This window comes from Urocitellus parryii, chromosome 1, assembly GCF_045843805.1.
Source record: "Urocitellus parryii isolate mUroPar1 chromosome 1, mUroPar1.hap1, whole genome shotgun sequence".
NCBI classification, from domain to species: domain Eukaryota; kingdom Metazoa; phylum Chordata; class Mammalia; order Rodentia; family Sciuridae; genus Urocitellus; species Urocitellus parryii.
The window spans coordinates 270,951,362-270,974,973 of record NC_135531.1 but is presented as its reverse complement, the minus strand read 5'-3'; the positions used below and the strand labels follow the sequence as shown (position 1 = coordinate 270,974,973).

Below are 23,612 nucleotides of genomic sequence, written 5' to 3'. Positions count from 1 at the left end.
TTCTATTTCCACATGAGAGTCGGTATGTAATAAACAACTTGGTGATCTCTGTGGTGCAGATTGAAAACTAATTTCTTTATTGTGGCAAAAAATGTTATTGCATTAATTCTTTCAAGGCACTGTTATAATAAAATATATTTTCAATATTTCTTAAGTGAAGAGCATTTTCATTAACATTTAGTTAACTGAAATTCTTAATTGCTTCTCATATGCTCTTACTATTACCTAAAAAAGAAAATGTCTTTCTATTGCATTATTATTGCATATTTTGAAAAGTATGTTGGCTTTTATAATGAGATGAGCAGGCTGGTATATAAAGCAGAGGTAAGCTTGTGAATGATCCAAACCTAGGGATTCTCAGTCTTCACCACATATCAGAATTACCTGGTAGACTTGTTGAAGCAGAGTTTATCCCGGATTTTGGTATTCAATAGGTCTGAGTAGGGCCTAAGAATTTGCATTTCTAAAACAAGTTTCCAGGTGACACTAATTCTGCTGTTCAAGGGACCACACTTTGAAAAGTCTGTTCTACCTTTCCTACCCTCTATTATCCCCCCTCCCCTCCCCTCCCATCTTCTCTCTCTACCCCATATACTACAATTCATTTCTCTCCTTGTTTTTTTCCCCCCCATTCCCCTCACAACCTCTTATATGTAATTGCAGAATACAGCAGTCACTAATGTGGCATCATGTAAAAATGTGGATGTGTAACCGATGTGATTCTGCAATCTATAATTGGGGTAAAAATGGGAGTTCATAACCCACTTGAATCTAATGTATGAAATATGATATTTCAAGAGCTTTGTAATGTTTTGAACAACCAATTAAAAAAAAGAAAAGTCTGTTCTAACATCTTTTCTAGAACAATGTGAAAATAAATTTAGCTAGACGCACAGACCATCTAATAAACACAGTGATAGATAGTTGATGTGGCTATTGCCTTACTGCTTGCCTAAACAGATCTTGGAATTTCAATGTTAAGTGGTCATCAAAAGATGTGGGTCCTTGTCCTGGAAGATCCTAGTACCGACTGTACCACACTCTTAGTCACCCAGAGCCCCCTGGTGTCTCTGGCCTTGGTTCCCACCTCTGTACAGTCTTCTTCACAAGACCTTTGGGAGGGGGGCTGTTAAATAGCAACAGGCTCTGAAATCTGAAAGACAAGACGCCATAAAATATAGAGAATTATTTCATAGCACCTCTTTCCAGACGTGTGGAGCAACCTATATCAATGTTATGTTTTACATCTGTTTATTCAGAGGCACTTATTCAGCTTCAGCATGACCACATCATAAAATGGCTCATTATTTAGCTGCCACAATAACTCATTTCGTATGCTTTTGTAATTTTTTTAAAGGAATAGATTCCATGCTTAAGTTATACCACTTATTGCTGCCATGTTTCTCAACAATGTGCACATGAATTTCCTGCGGGGTATTAAATGCGGGTTCTGAGTCAGTGCACCTGGGGTGGAGTCTGAGATTCTGAATCTCTAGTGAGCTTCCAAGTGACACTCGTGCAACTAGTCCAGATGCACATGAAGCAAGGGCTTACTATTTATTCAATTTGTTTCTTACTGATAGTTCACTAATCTGCCTCGTTAAGTTCTATAGTTGTATATTTGTGTGTGCTGATGCATGTGTGTGTTTAATCTATATTCTAGCACCATAAATTATCTAATGAGAAACACTAAATAGTCTAAATATCATCATTCACCACAGTGAAGAAGTAAAAATAGCTATATTACTGCTAGCAACATGGATATCTATTGAGAATTAAATCAGTACACCCAATTCTATTAAGTATGGAGCTAGATTTAAGTTAATTTTTTTAAAAAAATGGCTGTTCTTCATCTTGCTTTGACTCTGTACAAATCATTTTAATCTCAGTCCAACTATGATGTCTTTCATTGCAGGTGAAAATTGAGCTACCAACACAGCTCCATGAGAAACACCATATTTTGTTTTCTTTTCATCATGTCACATGTGACATCAATGCCAAAGCTAATGCCAAAAAGAAAGAGGCTCTGGAAACATCAGGTAACTGACAGAAGCCATCCAAGTGGCTTTGCATGTCATCTGTTTGATCTGAGTTGGAGAGTGTTTTAAAAAGCTCTGATTTATTGAATTTTTTTTAGTGAAGTTTAGGGTTCATAAGTGATAAAGAGCTTTATTTTCCCCTTCTTACCATGGAGGTATGTGTTCCAAAATTTTCTCTTTCTTTTTTTCTGGCACAGTGGGCTATGCTTGGCTTCCTCTGATGAAACATGATCAGATAGCTTCTCAAGAGTATAATATCCCGATAGCAACAAGTCTGCCTCCTGATTATTTAAGCCTTCAAGATTCTGCAAGTGGAAAGGTATTGAGTAATGCATAATTTAAGAGAAAATAAACACACTTCAGCTAAATGGCATGAGGTTATCTTTCTTTCTCTGCTGAGAAGATGAAGACCATAGTGTACGTGCCCATTATATTTATGAACAAAATACACCAGCAGTATTCCAAAGCTCTTGTTTAGTGTATGCCTACTAGAAGTGAACTATTAAAAGTGATTCCTTCAGCCTGGCACAGTGCACGCCTGCCATCGCAGCAACTCGGGAGGCTGAGGTAGAAGGATTGCAGGTTCAAAGGCAGCCTCAGCAATTTAGCAAGAGCCTGTCTCTAAAAAGAGAAAGGACTGGGGATGTAGCTCAGTGATAAACGTCCCCCCTGGGTTCAATCCCCAGTACCCATAAATAAAGAAAGAAATAGATAAATATTTGGAAAAGAGATTTGAGGACATGTTTGAAAAAATAAAACTAAACTTAATACCCTTATATCATATTGGTCTCATCTGCCAATATTGCCTAATATATTTGCATCTTTTCTATATCTGTAGTAATGTACAAGTAATGGATCAGGATGGTCAATTAGTATAAATTAAATAACCTATTTTTTTCCCTTGGATTATCATAGTGATGATAACAAACTTTTTTTTTTTTTTTTTGCAGCATGGAGGGAGCGACATCAAGTGGGTAGATGGTGGCAAACCACTTTTCAAGGTGTCGACATTCGTTGTATCCACTGTGAATACTCAGGTGGGTACATTGTCCTGCGATATTAGCATCCTCTCTAACATGCCAGATCGCAAGGTGTCTCCTGTACATACAGGATGAGACAAGTCAGAGGTAGGTGACTGAATACTGCAAAGAAGGATATTTGGGGCACAATTTTATGTCTCTCTTAAGATAAATAGAATGTCCCAACCTATAAGCCCAGCTGCCATAAAATCTGAGACCAAAACACCAGGAGAGCATTTAACAGAATGATATCACCTATGCAGTATGATTTCCTCCATGGACAACACCCAATACCCCTCTGCCCATTAAAAAGTATACTTTCCTGTGTACGGAAGGGAAATTGGTAGGATGCTATGAAAAAAGCAGGAGTGGGAAGAATAAACAAAGGACCTTTACAATAAAAGGAGTTCAGCCCCGGGAAGTAGTTCTCCACCCATTGTCACGTGGCCAAGAAGGACAGCAAAGCCGGCGAGACTGAGATGGGAGAGCACCTGAGCTTTGCAGTGCAGGTGGAGCCTTGGATAGACCCCAAGGCCCAGTGAAGGTGGAACTTTGTCACTCAGGCTTCGTGACACAGTACAGTACATCCAGGCCTCTGCCCTGAAGAAATGCTCATCTCACACCACATTGAATGTGGGTCACCAGCTCATGTGCATCGTCAGAAATAAACATCTGTTGCTGTTGCAGGATCCGCACGTAAACGCATTTTTCCAAGAGTGCCAAAAACGAGAGAAAGACATGTCCCAGTCACCTACCTCGAATTTCGTCCGCTCTTGTAAGGTAAGGCAACGTGCCAGTAGCTCCAGTAGCTCCTGTGGTCTCCAGGGTAAAACAGACCAAAGAGACCTCACACTGTCCACTGAGGAGCAAACAAAGAGGTGACTAGCCCTGATGATTTCAAAATGCGATATTAATTCAGAGAGTAAATGACTTTATTTCATGATATCTAAGTAGTTCTCTCTGTTGAATAAAACAAAGTAAAGATCATTGTTCTCCAAAACAAAAATGATTTAAAAATCAGAATGGATTTGCTGTAGTTAATTAAATGGAGATATCTAATTACCTTCACACTCTGCTGAGCTCAGTGAAGAATGGAGCCAGGGAAAAGTGAGCCACGATATTCACATTCAAGTTCTGAAAAACACCAGCAGAACATGCTCTATTATATTTTCCTTATTTATTTATTTACATATTTGACTAATTAAAATTACATATGGAACTATATACATATATTTATCAGGTACAACACAATTTGAAGTAAGTATACATTGTGCAAAGACTAAATCAAGCAAATGCACAACCTCACATCCTTATCATACTTTGTGGTGGGAAAATTTAAAATCCACTCTCTTAGAGATGGTCAAACATAAAATAAATTGTTATTAACTATCGTCACCATTTGCCATACAACTGATCTCTTGAACTTACTCCTCTGGTCTACTGGAAATGTAGGCTTTCACCAAGCATGTCACCAATACTCATTCCCCTGTCCCCAGTCACCACTCTTCCACTGTCTGCGTCTATGCATTCAGTTTTTTTTTAGATTCCACATATAACTGAGACCATGTGGCATTTGTATTTCTGTGTGCTTGGCTTATTTCACATTATTTCGTAATGTCCACCACGTTCATCCATGTTGCTGCAGATGACAGGATTTCCTTTCTTAAGGCTGTATAGTATTCTGTTTACCACATTTTCTTAATTTGCCTGTTAATGGACACAGGTTGATTCCATGTTCCTTCCTATTATGAGTAATGCTTAATGGGCCTGGAAGAGCAGGTGTCTCTTCAATATTCTGATTCAGTTTTCTTTGAATATGTAATGGGATTGCAGGGTCGTATTGCAGTCCTGCTTTTAACTTTTTTGAGAACTCCATGCTGTTTGTCATGATGGCTGTCTAATTTACAGTCCTACCAAGAATGTGCCAGGATTTCTTATTCCACATCCTCACCAGTACTTCTTATTTTTCACCTTTTTAATAACAGCATTCTCATGGTGTGAGGATATTTTAATTTTAATGTGGTTTTTAACTTGCCTTTCTCTTATGGTTAATGATATAAAGCGCTTTTTCATATACATGTTGACTATATGTATGTCTTTTGAGAAATGTCCTTACAGATCCTCCATCCAGTTTTTAATTTTGTTGTGTGTTTAATTTCTGTTGAGGTTTTCTTGTGTCCCTTATATACTTCAAATATTCAACCCTCATTTGATGTATGGTTTGCAGATATCTTATTCCCTCCAGCAGGTTGTCTCATCACTCTGTTGATGATATCACAGGCTGGGAAGAGGGTTTTAGTTAAATGTAATTCCCATTGTCTATTTTCACTTTTGTCACCAGTATTTTTGTGATCATGTCCAAAACATTATTACCTCAATCAGTGTTGCAGAAGTTTTCTAGAAGTTTTAGAGTCTCAAGTCTTTAGTCCAGAACATGCTTTAAATTTTAAACTATGTTTTTTTCTGCCAATTTACTACAGAATTTACTGAATGTGGAAAAGATTCAAGCAATCATGAGTTTTCTGCCTATAATTTTGAATCAGCTCTTCAAAGTTCTGGTGCAGAATGAGGAAGATGAAATCTGTACAACTGTCACCAGGTATCCATAGCACCACCTTGGGAGAAGAGATGTCATATCTGTGGTTACACAAAACCTTGATTGCTTGAGTTTAACTGAATAATGTTTACACTGCATTTGAACGTATCTCAAATTTAAGTATTTCTCACTCTTGAATCCTTACCTTCTAATAACCTATTAGGATCATTAGTTAAGTGCAAGATTTCTTTTTCTAACTTTTCCTTTCTGTTTTTTAAACATTTTATTTTGAGATAATTTAGGGTCATATGTAATTTAAGTAATTAAAAGAAATAATGTGGAGAGAACCAGTATACCCCTTACCCAGTTTCCCCCAATGGCAACATCTTTCAATGTATACCTGAGAGCGTGTACACACACATGCACTCACACACATACACACACACACACAAAAAAAAAAAACCCTTATATATTATATAACCTTGTGGTATTGGCTCTGTCACTTAGCATAATTCTCTGAAGATGCATCCAACTCATTTATCTATCAATAGTTTGTCCTTTTGGTTAGTATTCCAGATATGGACATACCATAGTATGTTTTAGCAATTCACTTCTTAAAAAGACATCTGAATTGTTTCTAGTTTGGAATGTTAAGAATAAAGCCACTATAAAAACTCATGTACACATTTTACATATACATAATTCTAATTCTTTATTTCTCTGAGATGAATGCAATGGATGGGTATGGTATGGTAGTTGAGTCTTAAATATGTAAGAAACTGCCAAACTCAGAGTATCTGTGTCACTTCATATTCTCACAAGAACTTTTTTCAAAACATTAAATTTTTTTCTTTAACTAACAGTATTTTAAATTTGGTCATGTTATACTCTTTCAACATCACTAATCTGGCTACTGACAAAATCAGTTATGCATTTATAGAAATAATGTTTTGAATTAATCATTTAATCATGTATTCCTACTATTCATTTTTTAAAAAATTAGTTTCAGCATTCTGGAAATTTCTATTGGTAAATGTTTACAGCATATTACTTCTCTTGTCCAGAGTGGGGATTTTTAGTTTCTTAAATAGAGCCCTGAAGTTCTGACAATTTTAGAATCTGTAATGGTTCCATATCAGCCAGTTTGGGGCTCACGTGAACAGTCACCAACTCTACCTTCATCTAATGCCCGATCCAGCTATGTGTGTCTATGTTGACAAGCCTTTTAAATACTGGACTGACAGGTCCATTGAAATTCAAAGATATTTCTAACCACTACATGAAGCAACCATACGTATTTATACTAATACGTATAAAAATTTAAAAATTCACTCACACCACTGCTATTTGGACCCCTAACCCAGTCAAGGCAGGAAAAGAAACCCAACTGTATCTTAACCTAATTTATTTTTCCTAAGTATAGAGTGTGTCTATAGGTTGGAAGCCAAGCTCTTTTAAAAGTCTTCGGTTTTAATTTTATCCTAAAAAATGATCTGTTTTTCCAAGAAGATGATATCAGCAGATGCAAAGACTACAGCGGGCAATTCAGCCTGGTCAGAAAGTCTCCAGTGGGCACAGCAGCCGTCAGGCACTGTGTATAGCTTAGTGTTTCCAGGTTCCGAGTTGGAAATGGTTTGCAGGGATTTGAGTGAGGAAAGCAAGAGAAAAGTGTGAACCTGGTTCATTCATTCTTCCAACAACGATTAACACCCAGTTTATCAAGCATCAAATGACAAATTAAAGTGGTGTTTCTCTCCCTTCTGCAAAAGACACTAATGAGCTTTGCTTTCCCAGGGTGCTGACCGACATTGTGGCCAAGTGCCATGAGGAGCAGCTCGACCACTCTGTCCAGTCATACATTAAGGTATGAAATTGCCACTGGGACATTGGTCTTAGCCCTTCATGCTGTGTGGCTTGTCGCATTCCCTGTCTACAATAAGTGAAAAGCTCTCTTCCTTAGTTGGTTCCAGGTGCCCGCCATTTTTAAATTCCCTGTAGCAGAACTCCATCTTTTTGCATTAATGAGCTAGATGTATTGTTTATGTGTAAATGTATATCTACTGTGTGTTATGTCCAAACAAAATTTATATGGGGAGAGAGGAAAGTAAAAGGATACAAGAAAAGATGGAAGGACTTTTCTCTTGAAGTCAAGATTACAAATACATGAAATTCTAATGTTAATATAGGGAAGACTGTTCCGCAAGGTATGTTGAATGCTCTGTGTTTCTTCTGTAATATTTTCTTAGCTCTTTTTATTGTTTTCTCAGGCGTTATTTCATTTTCCCAGTTACTGTATATTTGTACCTGCTTCTGGTATGTGAAGTCCTTTATCTTCTGGCATGAACCACTTGCCCATCCCATCAATATGCACTGCTTTCTTCAGTGTCCTGTGTCAAGCACTCACCCAGAGATGTCTCTATTCTCATTTCCAGTTGGCCTGTGAATTCATGCCAGTGAACTTGTGATGATGTTTGCACTTTCACACCTGCTACCTCATGTCTTCTCCTTGAATACAAAGAAAGAACCACCCAGAGAAAAATACCTTAATCTGATTTATAATATGCAGAAGATCTGCATTGCAATTTTTGTCTATGTATAAATCAAATCTTTTGAGACACTGACTTTTTAATTAAGAGAATATACTTCATACTATATATGGACAAACATACACTCAGACATTCTAGATGTCTCGATATGTAACTAGAGAAGAATTTAGGCCTTTGATGTTAGAATCTTGATCTTTAAAATAATACTAATAATTACGGTTATCAATGCACCTGTAAAAGGAAATAACTAGGAATTGCATTCTGGAGTAAGCCCCTTGTGATACCATCTATAGGTATTCAGATGGTATGTTCTCACTATAGTTTTATGCTATATACTTCCTACCTGCCAGAAATGTTGGCTGTCTTCCCAAAACAGCAAGAATACTGGCAATACTCTGTGACTCCGTGGTGATTTCCCTGCCCTGTGATTTTACCTGATAAGACCCTCCTTTCATTCTTTCTTTTTTTCTTTTTTTGGGGTTGGAGGATGGAACCCCAGGATACTCTACCACTGAGCCACATCCTCAGCCCTTTTTATTTTTTACTCTGAAACAAGGTCTCACTAAGCTGTCCAGGCTGGCTTCCAACTTGCCATCTCCTGCCTCAGCCTCCTGAGTAGCTGGGATTGTAGGCATGCACCACGGTGCCTGGCTAAAACCCACATTTCAGTTACAAAAAGCCAGTTCCATGTACAGGTACCTTTTTAGCTTATGCTCTGTTTAAGAGAGTATCACAGATTACTCTTATAGGTATTGAGGAGTGTACTGTCCAACAGAATCTGGACAAATTTCACCCTCTCTATGTATTCCAATTTTCTATTCTCCAAAGAGACTAAGAAGAAAACAGTCATCCCTTGATCCTCTGTACACACAACTTCATTTCAACACAGTGTTATATTCTTCATTCCAGTGAATAATTGAAAATCACACTGAGGACCCACTGATAGTCTGGCTATTTTGGGGACAGTCAAGGCTAGTTCCTTCTAAGTTCCTCAGCTCTCAGACTCTTCATCTGTGATGCTACTTATTTTATGCATGGTCTTGATTTTTCACGAGAATATCTGAAATATCCTGACAAGACCATCTCACTGTATAATAAAGGAGATCCATTGCTTGTCTAGTTTGTTTTGAAGTGCTTCAAATCTGGAAATGTACTGATGTGGAATTTCGGATTAATAACAATTCCTAAGGATATTTTAGAATATATATTCAAATATCTAAACATATACTTACTAATAAGGTAAGCGACTTTCACTCTCCTCGGGAGAGTGCCCTAAAGGTTTAACGGTCAACTTTAGCCGTCAGCCTCACTCACCCTCAGGGTTCTCCTCTGTCACCTAAGATGAGGGAGAGAGACCCAGTGACATCCAGCTCTGACTCCGTGACTGGCCTCCCCTCACACCACACTGCTGACAGCCTGCCCTTGATCAAAGAGTCTGAATCTTTACCCCAGGTGGTAAAAATTATTCAACACACAGGTTGATGTTAAATCCCACCGCAAGAATCATAGTGAAAACTGATGGGCTGTTTCCAAAAAGTGCTTGGAGGCCCTTGAAAGATGTGCTATTCCGTGTAATTTTATATTTATTCAGAAGTAAACAAAAACACCATTTCAAGTTCAGTGGTGCTAAATGCTGCTACCTCGCTCCATCGACAATATCCAGACTGCACACAAACACCATGTCTGTTTCAAAAATGTGTGTTTAAAGTCAATCTAGCTAAATGCCATGGTTTCCAGTGATTTCTGGCACTGACAGGTTCTAGTAGTCACAATTTTAAATTTCAGCTCTACTAGAAAGCCCTTCTGGCTAGATAACTGCTTGGCATTAGAGAGTGGCTGATGACTTGACTCTGAGGAGGCATAATCTCTCAGGGGAAAATGTGTGTTGCTCTTAACTTGAGCTAGTTTCATGCACCCATTAGCTTTGTCTTCCTCCTTCGAGATGAGCTTGCAAAACTCAGGCTCCACCATGGTGCTGATACGCTACGAAGTTCAAAGAAATGGCGATAAATTCGGAAGTGACTATGCCTCTGCTTTGAGCCCTTCTCTTGTGTACCTTCCCTCTGAATCATAGTGAAGTCTGAATTGTGAAAATTATAAAGAAATGCCCTTCTTGAGGCAAACCCAACTCATACGTAAAATATTATAATACAGTGAAAAGCATTTTACATTTGAAACCGATTTATGTCCATTCATGGATATGAATATTCTTTAAAGATATGAAAAAATAATGAAAATCAGCTCCAAACCAATCTTTTTTGAAAAAAAAAAAATATATATATATATATATATAAACAGTACTTGTCATTTGACTGCCAGCCGATTCTCAGGAACCTCTCCCTAGCTGCGTCTGAGCTTGGGATGGTAGAGCCTGGGCTTGGGGGGACCTAGCCCATCGGCCTCTGGAAGGCACCGCTTCCCCACTTGGCTATTTGAGTGGGTGCTCTACCCTTTCAGGATGAAGAATTGCTACCATGACATCCGTTACCAGTGGAAGGAAGGAGAAGGGGAATGTGTCCTACGTAGGTGGGTCAAAGCCCTCCATGTTTCCTTGAACTCGCTAAATGGCTCTCTGGCTCTTTCTCTCCATTTCTACCAAAAGACTTTGAAGGAGAGCCTAGGTGAGCAAGGCCCTACCGTGCAAAGCCCTAAGTAGGAACAGGTGTGTACCACTCTTACCAGTGGGCCTTCATTTATTTCATGACAAAATCTGGCATGAGCAGATAATTCTGAGTAATGAGTTATTCATGTGGCCTAATTTTTGAGGCTTTTTTTTTAAAAAAGTAATTAACTTTGTTTCCTTTTTGGATTTTCTTCAGTTCGTGTTCAAGGCCAGCGTATGCAAGGAGAGAACGATACATGAGGAGCTGGCGAAAAACGTGACTGGTCTTTTGAAATCAAATGACTCAACAACAGTAAAGCACGTCCTGAAGGTAAAAAGTTTAGAGACAGCTGATCAGTTGTTGGTACCAGGGGTGGATCTCTCCTGTGACCTGGAAAGTGATAGAACTCACTGAATTTCATGGGTCATTTTTCTTCTGGTTCCTGACAGAAGATTCATAATGAAACTGTAGCATATAAAAATATTAAGCGAAGGAGATCTGTGTCAAGAGAAACAGAAAAGTAGATTGGACTCAATCTTTTAGGAGCTTTGGGCTAGAGGCACAATCATTAACCATTGAAAATGATCTAAAACATTCAAAATTCTCCATGTAACACAATAAAGCATTTGGAGACTTTTAGTCATTGTTAAGAGAAAAAAATACCTTGAAAAAGATCAACGATGCTATGTGAATGAGCACACCGAAGAGAGCAAAACTGAGCAGCAGTCACTTTTAGGTCTCGAAGAGTTAAAACACAGCTGGATCCGGTGAGAAGCTTATAAAACAGTAACTCTAAATTATTATGGAATCCTGATTTTAGGCCTAAGCTAAATTTAATTAGCTATTGGGACTTGAGGAATGAACCATTGATAGGGTATAGCTGAAAAAAGAAGTCAGGATCAACAAGCATCACCAGGCGTTCACTAAAATCAAATTATCCTGGGTGAAGCGGTTCGTTTTCTTGAATTAAGCCAATGAGGATATTCATTCCATTTGTCCACCCCAGGTATCCCCAGGGCTCCTCTTGCAGCAGGCACACTCCTAGACACTTGGGATGCATCAGAGAACAGAATAAAAATTTCTGCCCTTGAGGGCTTATGTTCTACTGGGGAATGAAAATAAAATCACACATGTAATTTATGAATAAGTTCTATCATATGTTAAAGGTGAGAAATCAGATTCACCAAGAAAATGTGGAACAGCGGAGGAACTGGGGGTCCTGAGGTCAAAGAGTTTGATTTGAAGTCTTGACTAGGGTGGGCAGGTTGGAGCCCATGAAGAAGGCAACAGCGGAGCAGAAATTGTCCTGATGGAGGGAGGGAGCTTGCCTTGGGGATCATCCAGTGGCATGTTGGAGGGAAGGCCCTGTGATAAGTCACAGGGCAGCAGGACAGCATGTGGAGTGGAGGCTAGGGGAAGGTTAGCTGGTGAGATGAAGTCGGAGGAGCATGGGTTGTTTGGTATGTCCGAGGGCCATGGTGAGAGTGATTGAATTCAGAGACAAATGTTGGGACAGTTAGCATGAAGGTTAAAAATGCCATTCTGGTGACTGGGGACATAGCTCAGTTGGTAGAGTGCCTGCCTCGCATGCACAAAACCCTGGGTTCATCCCCAGCACCACACTCACACACACACACACACACACACACACACAAAAATGCCATTCTGGGCAAGATAGGAGACGGGATATTGTTGCAATAGGCTTTGGATTCATTCAATGTTCCTGACCATGTGAATTTTACTTCTCTCTCTCTTTTTTTTTTTTTTACTAAGAATCGGTCCCTTCATTAAGCCACAACTGCCTCTGCTCCTTCTCTTCTCATCTCAGTCACTCCTCTGGAGTGAGGACTGTGTGCTCAAAAATTTTTGACAACATTGTATCACCCTAAAAGTGGCTATATAATTCAATGTTCATTCACAGTAGAGCAAATAAGTAAATGGTGATCGTTTCTGTGATGTGGTGACAATGTATGGCACCCCCTCCACCTCATGCCTTAGAACATGCAACCATTCTCAAGGCCAACATATAGAGTAACTAAGAAAACATACCCAGTGGGAGACCCACCTCCCTTCTACACCTGGAGAGGCCCAGGAGCCTCCACCTGGTTCCAGGGCTGCTTAGACCCTTCCTGTGTCCTTCCTCCAGAGTGTGGATCTAGTTGCCTAGGTGCAATGCCAGACCTCAGGAAGGAGCCCTCACTAGCAAAGAGGAAAAGCAGGATCATGGACATCTCTTGATATGCAGGAAAGACAGACATACTTGAGCCCCAGGCCCCTCAAGGTGCAGGAGGGGCAAGGGTCCTGCTCTGCCCAGGTCCCACATTGGGTGTGGCAGTCCAGAGTGTTATGAAGTTATATTTTTCAAGGTAGGATGAGCAAGCATTTTATTTAGCACTTTGTCAGCTTGACTTCTAACTTCTGTTTAAACATATAACCTTTTATTTTTACACTCCCCAAGATCCCTGGAAATTTTAGGGATTGGCTTGCTGTGAAAAGTTATAGTTTTCTTAACTAAGTGAAAAAAATAGAGCATCCTATGAATAAACATTTATTATTTATCAGTCATGCCAAGTAAACTAGAAACTTGTTTTAGTCTAAAGACTTTTTGAGACAATTGAGAAACCAAAATATCTGACATGTACTTTTACCATTGTATCTTTGTAAAGATCATCCTGAAATAATGGAAATATATTATTGCCCTGGTTCATTTAGTTTCAAAGAATACACGATTAAGATAAAGGTGGGATAATATCACATATTGTGAAGAACAGAATTATCATTATTTTACCATAGGACAATAAGTTGTTATTGTCTCTTCCTTTTCCTAACAGCATTCCTGGTTCTTCTTTGCAATTATCCTCAAATCAATGGCACAGCACTTGATTGACACAAATAAAATCCAGGTAAGATCATGTATAATATAGTCATATAATGTCAGCCAGCAATCTCACTGATGAACAGGTTCTTGTTATTTCCATTTTTATTGGCTTTGGAAACCTTAGCAATGTATGTTAATTGTTTTCTTTAAGCGGAGGAAATGATCATGTATGTCAGTACAGACCCATTCAAAAGCAGACGCCAGGAAAAAATTACAAGCACAAAAAATTTCTTGGGCAAAAATAGCTATAAAGGAAAAAGGGACAGGAAAAAAGAAATAGGAAGTTCTGATGTGTGTAAAAGAAAATGAAGAAGGAAGGAGGATTGGCTGGAAAGGGCCATTCAATGAGAAAGTTTTGGCCAGTTCAGTGGGTAATCTGAGAACAAAGAAGGCTCATTATAGGATTCTGCGGATCATCTAGCTCTAGGACCTCAGCAAGCTCAGTCTTTGAATAGGAGCAGCATGGGGAGAGTGTGGCCGTGGTGTGTGCTTGATGCATTGTCTTTTTACATTCTTCCCAGTAGATGGTCTTGCAGGAGCATCTGAGCTGTGCATGGCTATGGCTTCCACAGTTTGCAGTCTGCATAGCACACTGCACACACTCTTGAATCTGCTCTTCCTCAGCTCCACTGAGACTCTTTACCTGAGAGGATTAACTACAGCTCCTATCATGGCAGCAGGTCTCCTTAGGGGCCACCATGTAGTCATCACTTACCTGCACTACAATCCATTCTCAATCCCCTCACCCTAGCTCGGGGCTCTGAAATTCTTGTTAACTTACCTGATAGTGGGACCCAAACCCTAATTCCACAGTGCTCTCAGCCTCAGTACTCACACTCCACTTGGGGCAGGTTGCTGCATATGACAACTCACAATCACAACTGGACAAGGAGGACCAAGACACATCCAGAGGCATCACCTCCATTCCACACTTATTTCTCTCAGCTCTCATTTGGGTAAGACCAAGGACAAGACTCTGGCACTGTCTCCTCCCCTCCAGGAGGGTAAGGTAAATCAGAACAGAATAACATTGCATGAGGGGGCGTGGCAGGGATTAGGGCTGCTGTTCTGATTTACTTTTTGTGGGGGAGAAGCAACGTCAGAGCGTCCATGTGGCTTCCCCACTAGGGTAGTACCACAGGACCCGCACGCAGTCAGTGTATTGTTGCTCCAAATGTCAATTTTGTCAATTCCCACTGTACAGCTGTGACCAGTTAACTGTCTCCTAGCTGGATCTTTGAACCCAGTGGACCTATTGTTAACAGAAATTTAGTCAAGACTCCGTTTTTAATCCCTGCAAGTCCTCACTCTAACAGTGCAGACATGGAGATGTGTTTGGTTTCCAGATATCGATTTCAACTTGCATCTGTATCCAAATGTCCTTGAAATGTGTTATTATCCCCCTCTCCCCAGTGGTCAGTAGCCTGAACAAATGATTGTATTGGGGGAAAAATAAAATAAAAGTGGTAGAATCATTATAGTGTATACTTAGTACTATTTTATGGGTTTCCCTTTAGGGACCCTGCCACATCTTCACTTGATGTGTACCAGATACGAGCATTGACTCAGGTCCAGGAGAAAGAAGGGCATCACGACTATTTATTGGAGTGAGCATCTTAATCTTCCAGATGTTCCTTCTTTCCTACTTATTGGATGCAACTGCCACCATTGCTGGTTGCTTTGTTTTGTCTGTAGGGTTTCTGCACAGCGATAGTCAGCTCCACAGGTCCTGAGAGTCAAGCCCCCTTTGCTTTCCTCCAGCCTTGCTCTGTATAATAGCTACAGCCTCCTGGCCGATGGAGATTAAGTACCACACAGGGCCTCTGCTATTGTGGTGGCCCTGGTCCCCACAGCTGTTGCTCCTCCCACCTGCAGACAAGGAGGCACCACTGAATATCAAGTGAGGTTTGTCTTAGCACCTTCTTGATGACCTGGGTGCGGAGTGTGTTTCCTGGTCCTTCCTGTGGAACCTGATACTCTGGTGGCTCTTCTGGTCTCATGGCCATTCCCACATGTCCATTTCCTCCATCTTTCACTCTGTCCTCCCTCCTCTGCCAAGGTAACTCAGACATTTCCAACTTTCCCTTAAGTGGCCCATCTCCTTGATTCTGAGAGCCACCCTCGCAGTGAGTTGCCTATCTCTGAGGCTTTAATTGATCCTGTGCCCCGAAAAAGCACCCCCTTGCCTTTAAATTCTAATTTACCCCTTTAACATTCTGGCCTCTGAGAAACCCCTTAGTGTCCAGTCTCAGAGGTACTCCCCTGGCTCCTGCTCATACACGCTAGCTAATTTTTACAGCCCCTTCTAGGACATTGTCTTTCCCACTTTATTCACCCCAAGAAGTCCTCAGTGTTCGGCCTGATCACCAGCACAGGAGGGGGTTCAGCTCCCAGGAGTTTGCCTATTTCCTTGCAGGGCCAGGCCTTTGGAGCGTCTCTCACATGGGAGAAGTACTGGCTGTTTGTGGGGAGGGTAGGACATTTCTATCAACATTAAGGGTTAAGGGCACTGTGCTACTTCCTTAAGGTCACCCACCCAGAAGCTCCATCCAGAGGCTTCCAGGCCCCAGGCCTCTCCCACCATGGCCTTGACCTTAGCATAACAAATGTGTGGGCTGCACCTCTAATCTCTGCTGCTTCCAACTTTTCACCTTAAGTCCTATGTTTGCTTTTTGGCTGCATCTGTTCTTCCACTTCCAGAGATAAGAGCCTCCTGCCTGGAAGGAAGAGAAAAATCTAAAATAAAGATTAGAACGATTCCTATCTCTGTCATTAAGCCAGCCTGGAAATCCTCACCATCTAATCCCTCCCCTGTCACCAACTTGTTAGATGATAAAAACGACACTTAACATCTCAGAATTGATTTTCTCATCTGTAAAAGAATGGATTAGGGGAAAGTTCTCCTCCAGTTATCACCACTGTGCATCTTCTCACATAAGCAGGTCACAGAGCACACCCATGAGCAGCCTAGGAATAAAGGATCACACACAACACTGTGTCCACCAGTCCACCTTCCATGACGCAGGCTTGCTTCTCGTGACCACCTTCACTGATAACCCCACCCTCCAGAGTTCTTTCAGGGGCCCAACACTGACAATTTTCTCACCATCTCTACTGATCACAATAGGAAAAGACCTGAAATCATCATTTTGCATAAAGACAATTATAGTAAACTTCTCCCAAGCTGTTCTTTTTTTTTTTCTTTACAAATTATGAAGTGAATGGCCTTCTTCACCGTTAGAGAAATTTCAGTCACTAATTTCAGGAGATTTAGGGAGTATAAAAAGGTGCTGGTCCTCTGAGAGACCCAATATGGTTAGGCCAATAGCGCCCCCTGCCTTCAGGCTAAGGTGAGTCCCGGTTTCCTGGGAGCTACTGAACAGCTTCTTGCACTCATCTCTTACCCCAAAGGTCCACTGAAGTGCTCAGACTTTCGCTCCCCATTGCTATCCTTGCTCCTAAGAGCTCCCAAATGCTGATGTTCAGCCCTTGCCTCCAGGGCCTACTCCTCATCGTCTTGGCCATCCCATAGCCCAGCTTGTCCTCCTTGTTCCAGCTCTGCAGCTCAGGAAGCCTGCTGTCATCTCACTTCCTTCTCCTGTCCTGAGACAGGATGCCACCATCTCTGGTACAGGAATTCTTCCACCTCAAGCCTTCCTGATGTTCTTCCAGAGAACAGACTGAAAGTCTTTGGTTTAAGAGTAGAGGTAGACCACAGGATGCCTTTGAAAGATGGGGATGAAAAAGGAAGAAGAAAGGCAATAGCAAAGCCCAGGGCATGGTGGAGAAAACAGGCATTGACATAATTATTGGATTTTAGAAAATCACAAATGAAAAGAGGAAACTACAAATGTGCTCTGATGACTTAAAAAGTGGTTGTTGCGATGAAAAAGGCAATATCACAACAGACACTTCAGAATTACAGAAGATAATCAGAAATTACTTTGAATCTTTATACTCCAATAAAATAGAAGATAGTGAAGGCATAGATAAATTCCTTGAGTCCTATGATCTGCCCAGATTGAGCCAGGAGGATATAGACAACCTAAACAGACCAATAACAATAGAGGAAATAGAAGAAACCATCAAAAGACTACCAACTAAGAAAAGCCCAGGACCGGATGGGTATACAGCAGAGTTTTACAAAACCTTTAAAGAGGAACTAACACCAATACTTTTCAAGCTATTTCAGGAAATAGAAAAAGAGGGAGAACTTCCAAATTCATTCTACGAGGCCAACATCACCCTGATTCCGAAACCAGACAAAGACACATCAAAGAAGGAAAACTACAGACCAATATCTCTAATGAACCTTGACGCAAAAATCCTCAATAAAATTCTGGCGAATCGGATTCAAATACATATCAAAAAAATTATACATCATGATCAAGTAGGATTCATCCCTGGGATGCAAGGCTGGTTTAATATACGGAAATCAATAAATGTTATTCACCACATCAATAGACTTAAAAATAAGAACCATATGATCATCTCAATAGATGCAGAAAAAGCATTCGACAAAGTACAGCATCCCTTTATGTTCAAAACGCTAGAAAAATTAGGGATAACAGGATCATACCTCAACATTGTAAAAGCAATCTATGATAAGCCACAGGCCAGCATCATTCTGAATGGAGAAAAATTGAAGGCATTCCCTCTAAGATCTGGTACAAGACAGGGATGCCCTCTCTCACCACTTCTGTTCAACATAGTCCTCGAAACACTGGCCAGAGCAATTAGACAGTCAAAAGAAATTAAAGGCATAAAAATAGGAAAAGAAGAACTTAAATTATCACTATTTGCAGATGATATTATTCTATACCTAGCAGATCCAAAAGGGTCTACAAAGAAGCTATTAGAGCTAATAAATGAATTCAGCAAAGTGGCAGGATATAAGATCAACACGCATAAATCAAAGGCATTCCTGTATATCAGCGACAAATCCTCTGAAACGGAAATGAGGACAACTACTCCATTCACAATATCCCCCCAAAAAATAAAATACTTGGGAATCAACCTAACAAAAGAGGTGAAAGATTTATACAATGAAAATTACAGAACCCTAAAGAAAGACATAGAAGAAGACCTTAGAAGATGGAAAAACATACCCTGCTCATGGATAGGCAGAACTAACATCATCAAAATGGCGATATTACCAAAAGTTCTCTATAAGTTCAATGCAATGCCAATCAAAATTCCAACAGCATATCTTGTAGAAATAGATAAAAGAATCATGAAATTCATATGGAATAATAAAAGACCCAGAATAGCAAAAACAATACTAAGCAGGAAGTGTGAATCAGGCGGTATAGCGATACCAGACTTCAAACTATACTACAGAGCAATAGTAACAAAAACAGCATGGTACTGGTACCAAAACAGGCGGGTGGACCAATGGTACAGAATAGAGGACACAGTAACCAATCCACAAAACTACAACTATCTTATTCTTGATAAAGGGGCTAAAAGCATGCAATGGAGGAAGGATAGCATCTTCAACAAATGGTGCTGGGAAAACTGGAAATCCATTTGCACCAAAATGAATCTGAATCCCTATCTCTCGCCGTGCACAAAAGTTAACTCAAAATGGATCAAGGAGCTTGATATTAAATCAGAGACACGGCATCTGATAGAAGAAAAAGTTGGTTATGATCTACACGCTGTGGGATCGGGCTCCAAATTCCTCAATAGGACACCCATAGCGCTAGAGTTAACAAATAGAATCAACAAATGGGACTTACTCAAACTAAAAAGTTTTTTCTCAGCAAAAGAAACAATAAGAGAGATAAACAGGGAGCCTACATCCTGGGAACAAATCTTTACTCCACACACTTCAGATAGAGCCCTAATAACCAGAATATACAAAGAACTCAAAAAATTAGACAATAAGATAATAAATAACCCAATCAATAAATGGGCCAAGGACCTGAACAGACACTTCTCAGAGGAGGACATACAATCAATCAACAAGTACATGAAACAATGCTCACCATCGCTAGCAGTCAGAGAAATGCAAATCAAAACTACCCTAAGATACCATCTCACTCCAGTAAGACTAGCAGCCATTAGGAAGTCAAACAACAATAAGTGCTGGAGAGGATGCGGGGAAAAGGGCACTCTTGTTCATTGCTGGTGGGACTGCAAATTGGTGCAGCCAATTTGGAAAGCAGTATGGAGATTTCTCGGAAAGCTGGGAATGGAACCACCATTTGACCCAGCTATTCCCCTTCTCGGTCTATTCCCTAAAGCCCTAACAAGAGCATGCTACAGGGACACTGCTACATCGATGTTCATAGCAGCTCAATTCACGATAGCAAGACTGTGGAACCAGCCTAGATGCCCTTCAATAGATGAATGGATAAAAAAAATGTGGCATTTATACACTATGGAGTATTACTCTGCATTAAAAAATGACAAAATCATAGAATTTGGAGGGAAATGGATGGCATTAGAGCAGATTATGCTAAGTGAAGCTAGTCAATCTTTAAAAAACAAATACCAAATGACTCCTTTGATATAAGGGGTGTAAACAAGGACAGGGTAGGGACGAAGAGCTTGAGAAGACTATTTACAGTAAACAGGGATGAGAGGTGGGAGGGAAAGGGAGTGAGAAGGGAAATTGCATGGAAATGGAAGGCGATCCTCAGGGTTATACAAAATGTCATATAAGAGGAAAGGAGGGGTAAGACAAGAGAATACAAATGGAAGAAATGATTTACAGTAGAAGGGGTAGAGAGAGAAAAGGGGAGGGGAGGGGAGGGAAGGGGAGGGGGGATAGTAGACAATAGGACAGACAGCAGAATACATCAGACACTAGAAAGGCAATATGTCAATCAATGGAAGGGTAACTGATGTGATACAGCAATTTGTATACGGGGTAAAAGCGGGAGTTCATAATCCACTTGAATCAAACCGTGTAATATGATGTATTAAGAACTATGTAATGTTATGAACGACCAATAAAAAAAAAAAGTGGTTGTTGCTTTCATATATGCTGCCATCTAATTCTAAATTCTGTTTCTGTGTGTAGTGAAAATGTGTCTGGGTCTAATTTTTAAATGCAACTTGTAAAAATGAATGAATCTCATGGATCCTGTGGAAAGGGTCTATATAAATTTAAGTTGTGGAAACAACTCAGCCATCTCAAACTTACCCCTCATGTACAGAAGTCCAAACAGGACTCACAAAGTTTTATTCAGTGTTATGTAATCTCACTGCCAAGCCCTTCTGTGCCTTGTGTCACAAGCATCTTAACCTGTGAGGCCTCACTGTCACTCCTTCCCTGTGGCACATACTGGGACCAGGGTGTTAAGGTTAGCTAAAGCGCATCCGTTATTAGGGAACATTTCAAACCAATATCTGTACTCATCTCATTCACTGATTTCTAGTAGCTGTTTATTAGGGGACTCCTAGTTCTAAAAGAATCAAAATATGAGTTTAAAATTTAAAATTGAGTTAAATGGAGCTATACATCCAAAAACTGTTAGGATAATATTCATTAAATTTTTAGATACTCCCCGAGAAGCAAGAGAAGGTAATTAAGATGTGAGAGAGCTTTTTAAAAGTTTGCATTTTACTTTGTACATTTCTTTATTGTTTGAATAGTTTGCAGTTAACATGTAATAATTCAAATTTTAATGCAAAGGTGAAAATTTATTGACCAAAATAGAAAGGAACATTAAATGAAAATGGTGGAAATCATGACCTTGAAATATAAAAGTCTTCTATTTATTATTGCCTTCAAGTTTGCAAAAGGGCTCTTTATTTGTCAATCGATAAAGTAAGTCTCTTTATTTCCTCCCCACTTAGTATTTCAGATGCTACTTTATGAATAATCCATTCTTTCCACAGCTTTCCCGGACTCAAAGATTTCCTGAATCTTACCAAAGTGAGTTGGACAATCTTGTGATGGTCCTGTCCGACCATGTGATTTGGAAATACAAAGATGCACTTGAAGAAACCAAACGGGCAAACCACAGCGTGGCCAGATTTCTTAAGGTACAGTTATGAGGCTGCGTTTCTGCTCACACCCCCGTGGTAGCGAGTGCAAGTTGGCTAAATGTTCATGGACTCGAATCTCTGTGATAAAGAGTCAAAACTAACACAGAGAGATGCATGTTCTCATTACACATTTTTCCTGCTTTAAATACTTCTTCATTTTTTTTCCAATTTGGAGTCTCTCCTTGAGGAAATATTAAGGAGATATTTTAAATGGATAAAAGTATCCATTTGAGTGTTGTCAAATCATAGTATTTCTAAATAATTTTAAAGAGAAAAATGAAATGTTTGCAGGAAAAGCTGCATTGTGACAGTATTATTCTCTGAAGCATTTCTGCCCTTGAAATGGCACTGTAGATTGTGATGGTTGTAACAATCATATCAAATAGCCACTTTGGAAAAATCTTTGGAAATTGATCACTTTGGGTATATTACCTGGAGGCTTTAGATGATGTAAAGATTACTCAAGGATCATATGAAAAGAAAATTATCAATTTTAATATGCAGCAACAACTTTCTGAATCTGGATGTATAGGGAGGCCAGTTATGTTTCTCTGGGTTACAGGGATTCATATTGAATTGAAAAGATGAAAATGTAAAGGCGAAAAAAAAAGTCAACATGCAGAATTATGGTAATCATGTAGCAGACAATGAACTTAATAAGAAAGACTGTTTTTCTTCTCTTCCTTCTGTTATTCAGCAGATGACTACAATAACCTTGATGAAGCCACTTTAATTGTTTCTTTATGTTAGATGCAAGAACATGCTGGGAAATGCTAGTAATATAACATTGAGAAGCTATGGCAGTGGATGAGAAATTAACCTGGGTTGTCTTTGTTGTGCTTTAATTTGGTCTAAATTATTTTCTAATGTGTTAAAAATTACTCCAAATTATACACTATAGTTTTTTCTTACCTGAGTTTATTTATTTTTCAATGTTTTGCCTCTCATTTTTTCTTTTCTCTTTCCTTGCTTCAAGTGAGAGAAAAGGATGGTCAGGGTTAAAGGGGAAGAGGGTAAAGGAGAAAAAATATCACTTTAGTTATTTACCACATTTTAAGACCTATGGACATAAAAATTATTGTTATATTGGTAGTTTATTTGAAGCGCTTCACAGAATAAAATATTTGGGAAAATCATTAATATTTCATCGCTATTAATATTTCATTGAAAATACTAAGTGATGTTTTATATAGTTGATAAATACAGATTTGTAACTTTCTGACGTATATACTATATGGAGTATTTCAATTAGTTGCCATATGTGGAAGAATGCTTAAGCACATTTTAAAGATTTTAAAAAAAAAAACACATATACAACCCATTTAATTAAATGTTATTTTGCTTCAAAATATATCATCATCTTTCCTAAAATCTTTGATGATTCCTCTAGTAAAGATGTTTGAAAGTAGACTTTTATCCCTTTCAGCGCTGCTTTACATTTATGGACCGAGGGTTTGTGTTTCGGATGGTTAACAATTACATCAGCATGTTCTCCTCTGGGGACCTCAAGGTAAGAGCCGTGGGCTGGAGTGACTGCTTGCTAAACTCTGGCGTTGTAAATAAGTAAACTGGTCTCCGTGTAGATCTACCTTAAAATGTAAGGTATTTTCTACATCAGAAAAATAATGTCTGTGCCAAGGAGAGGCAGGCTTTTAAATGGTCCATCTGCTGAGCAAGTCTCCCAGGTCCTTCCTTAAGGAAGGACAAAGGAGTGGAGGAAAGTGTTTGCCTCCATTTCTACTTCCTGTGGGAGGTGCAGCTACTGGCTTTTTCCAGCTGCAGTTTCCATAGTCGGGTTTATCCTGGGATGTGTGGTTTTATCACTGGAAGTCTTACTTCCCTGTCACCCTGAAGTCCTATGCAAAATGGACAATCCATTTGGGCCAATCACCCTACCCAAACAGGGGCATGAGCCAGGAGGTGAGGGAGGAACTCCTGAGCAGTAGTAGTTCTTCAAGTGTGATTCCCAGACCAGTGAGGAAGCATCAGA

The 23,612-nt window shown here is 39.6% G+C and overlaps 1 protein-coding gene across 1 annotated transcript in view; it reads left to right on the top strand.

Moving 5' to 3' along the window:
* Positions 1-23,612, top strand: part of Dock10 (dedicator of cytokinesis 10) — a 194,541-nt gene that overhangs the window by 124,323 nt on the left and 46,606 nt on the right. Inside the window, exons 20-29 of the mRNA XM_077799593.1 lie at positions 1,916-2,039; positions 2,237-2,358; positions 2,990-3,076; positions 3,746-3,838; positions 5,539-5,657; positions 7,389-7,458; positions 10,960-11,073; positions 13,575-13,646; positions 21,473-21,619; positions 23,049-23,132. Coding sequence (XP_077655719.1) covers positions 1,916-2,039; positions 2,237-2,358; positions 2,990-3,076; positions 3,746-3,838; positions 5,539-5,657; positions 7,389-7,458; positions 10,960-11,073; positions 13,575-13,646; positions 21,473-21,619; positions 23,049-23,132 — 1,032 coding nt within the window. The remainder of the gene's footprint in view (positions 1-1,915; positions 2,040-2,236; positions 2,359-2,989; positions 3,077-3,745; positions 3,839-5,538; positions 5,658-7,388; positions 7,459-10,959; positions 11,074-13,574; positions 13,647-21,472; positions 21,620-23,048; positions 23,133-23,612) is intronic.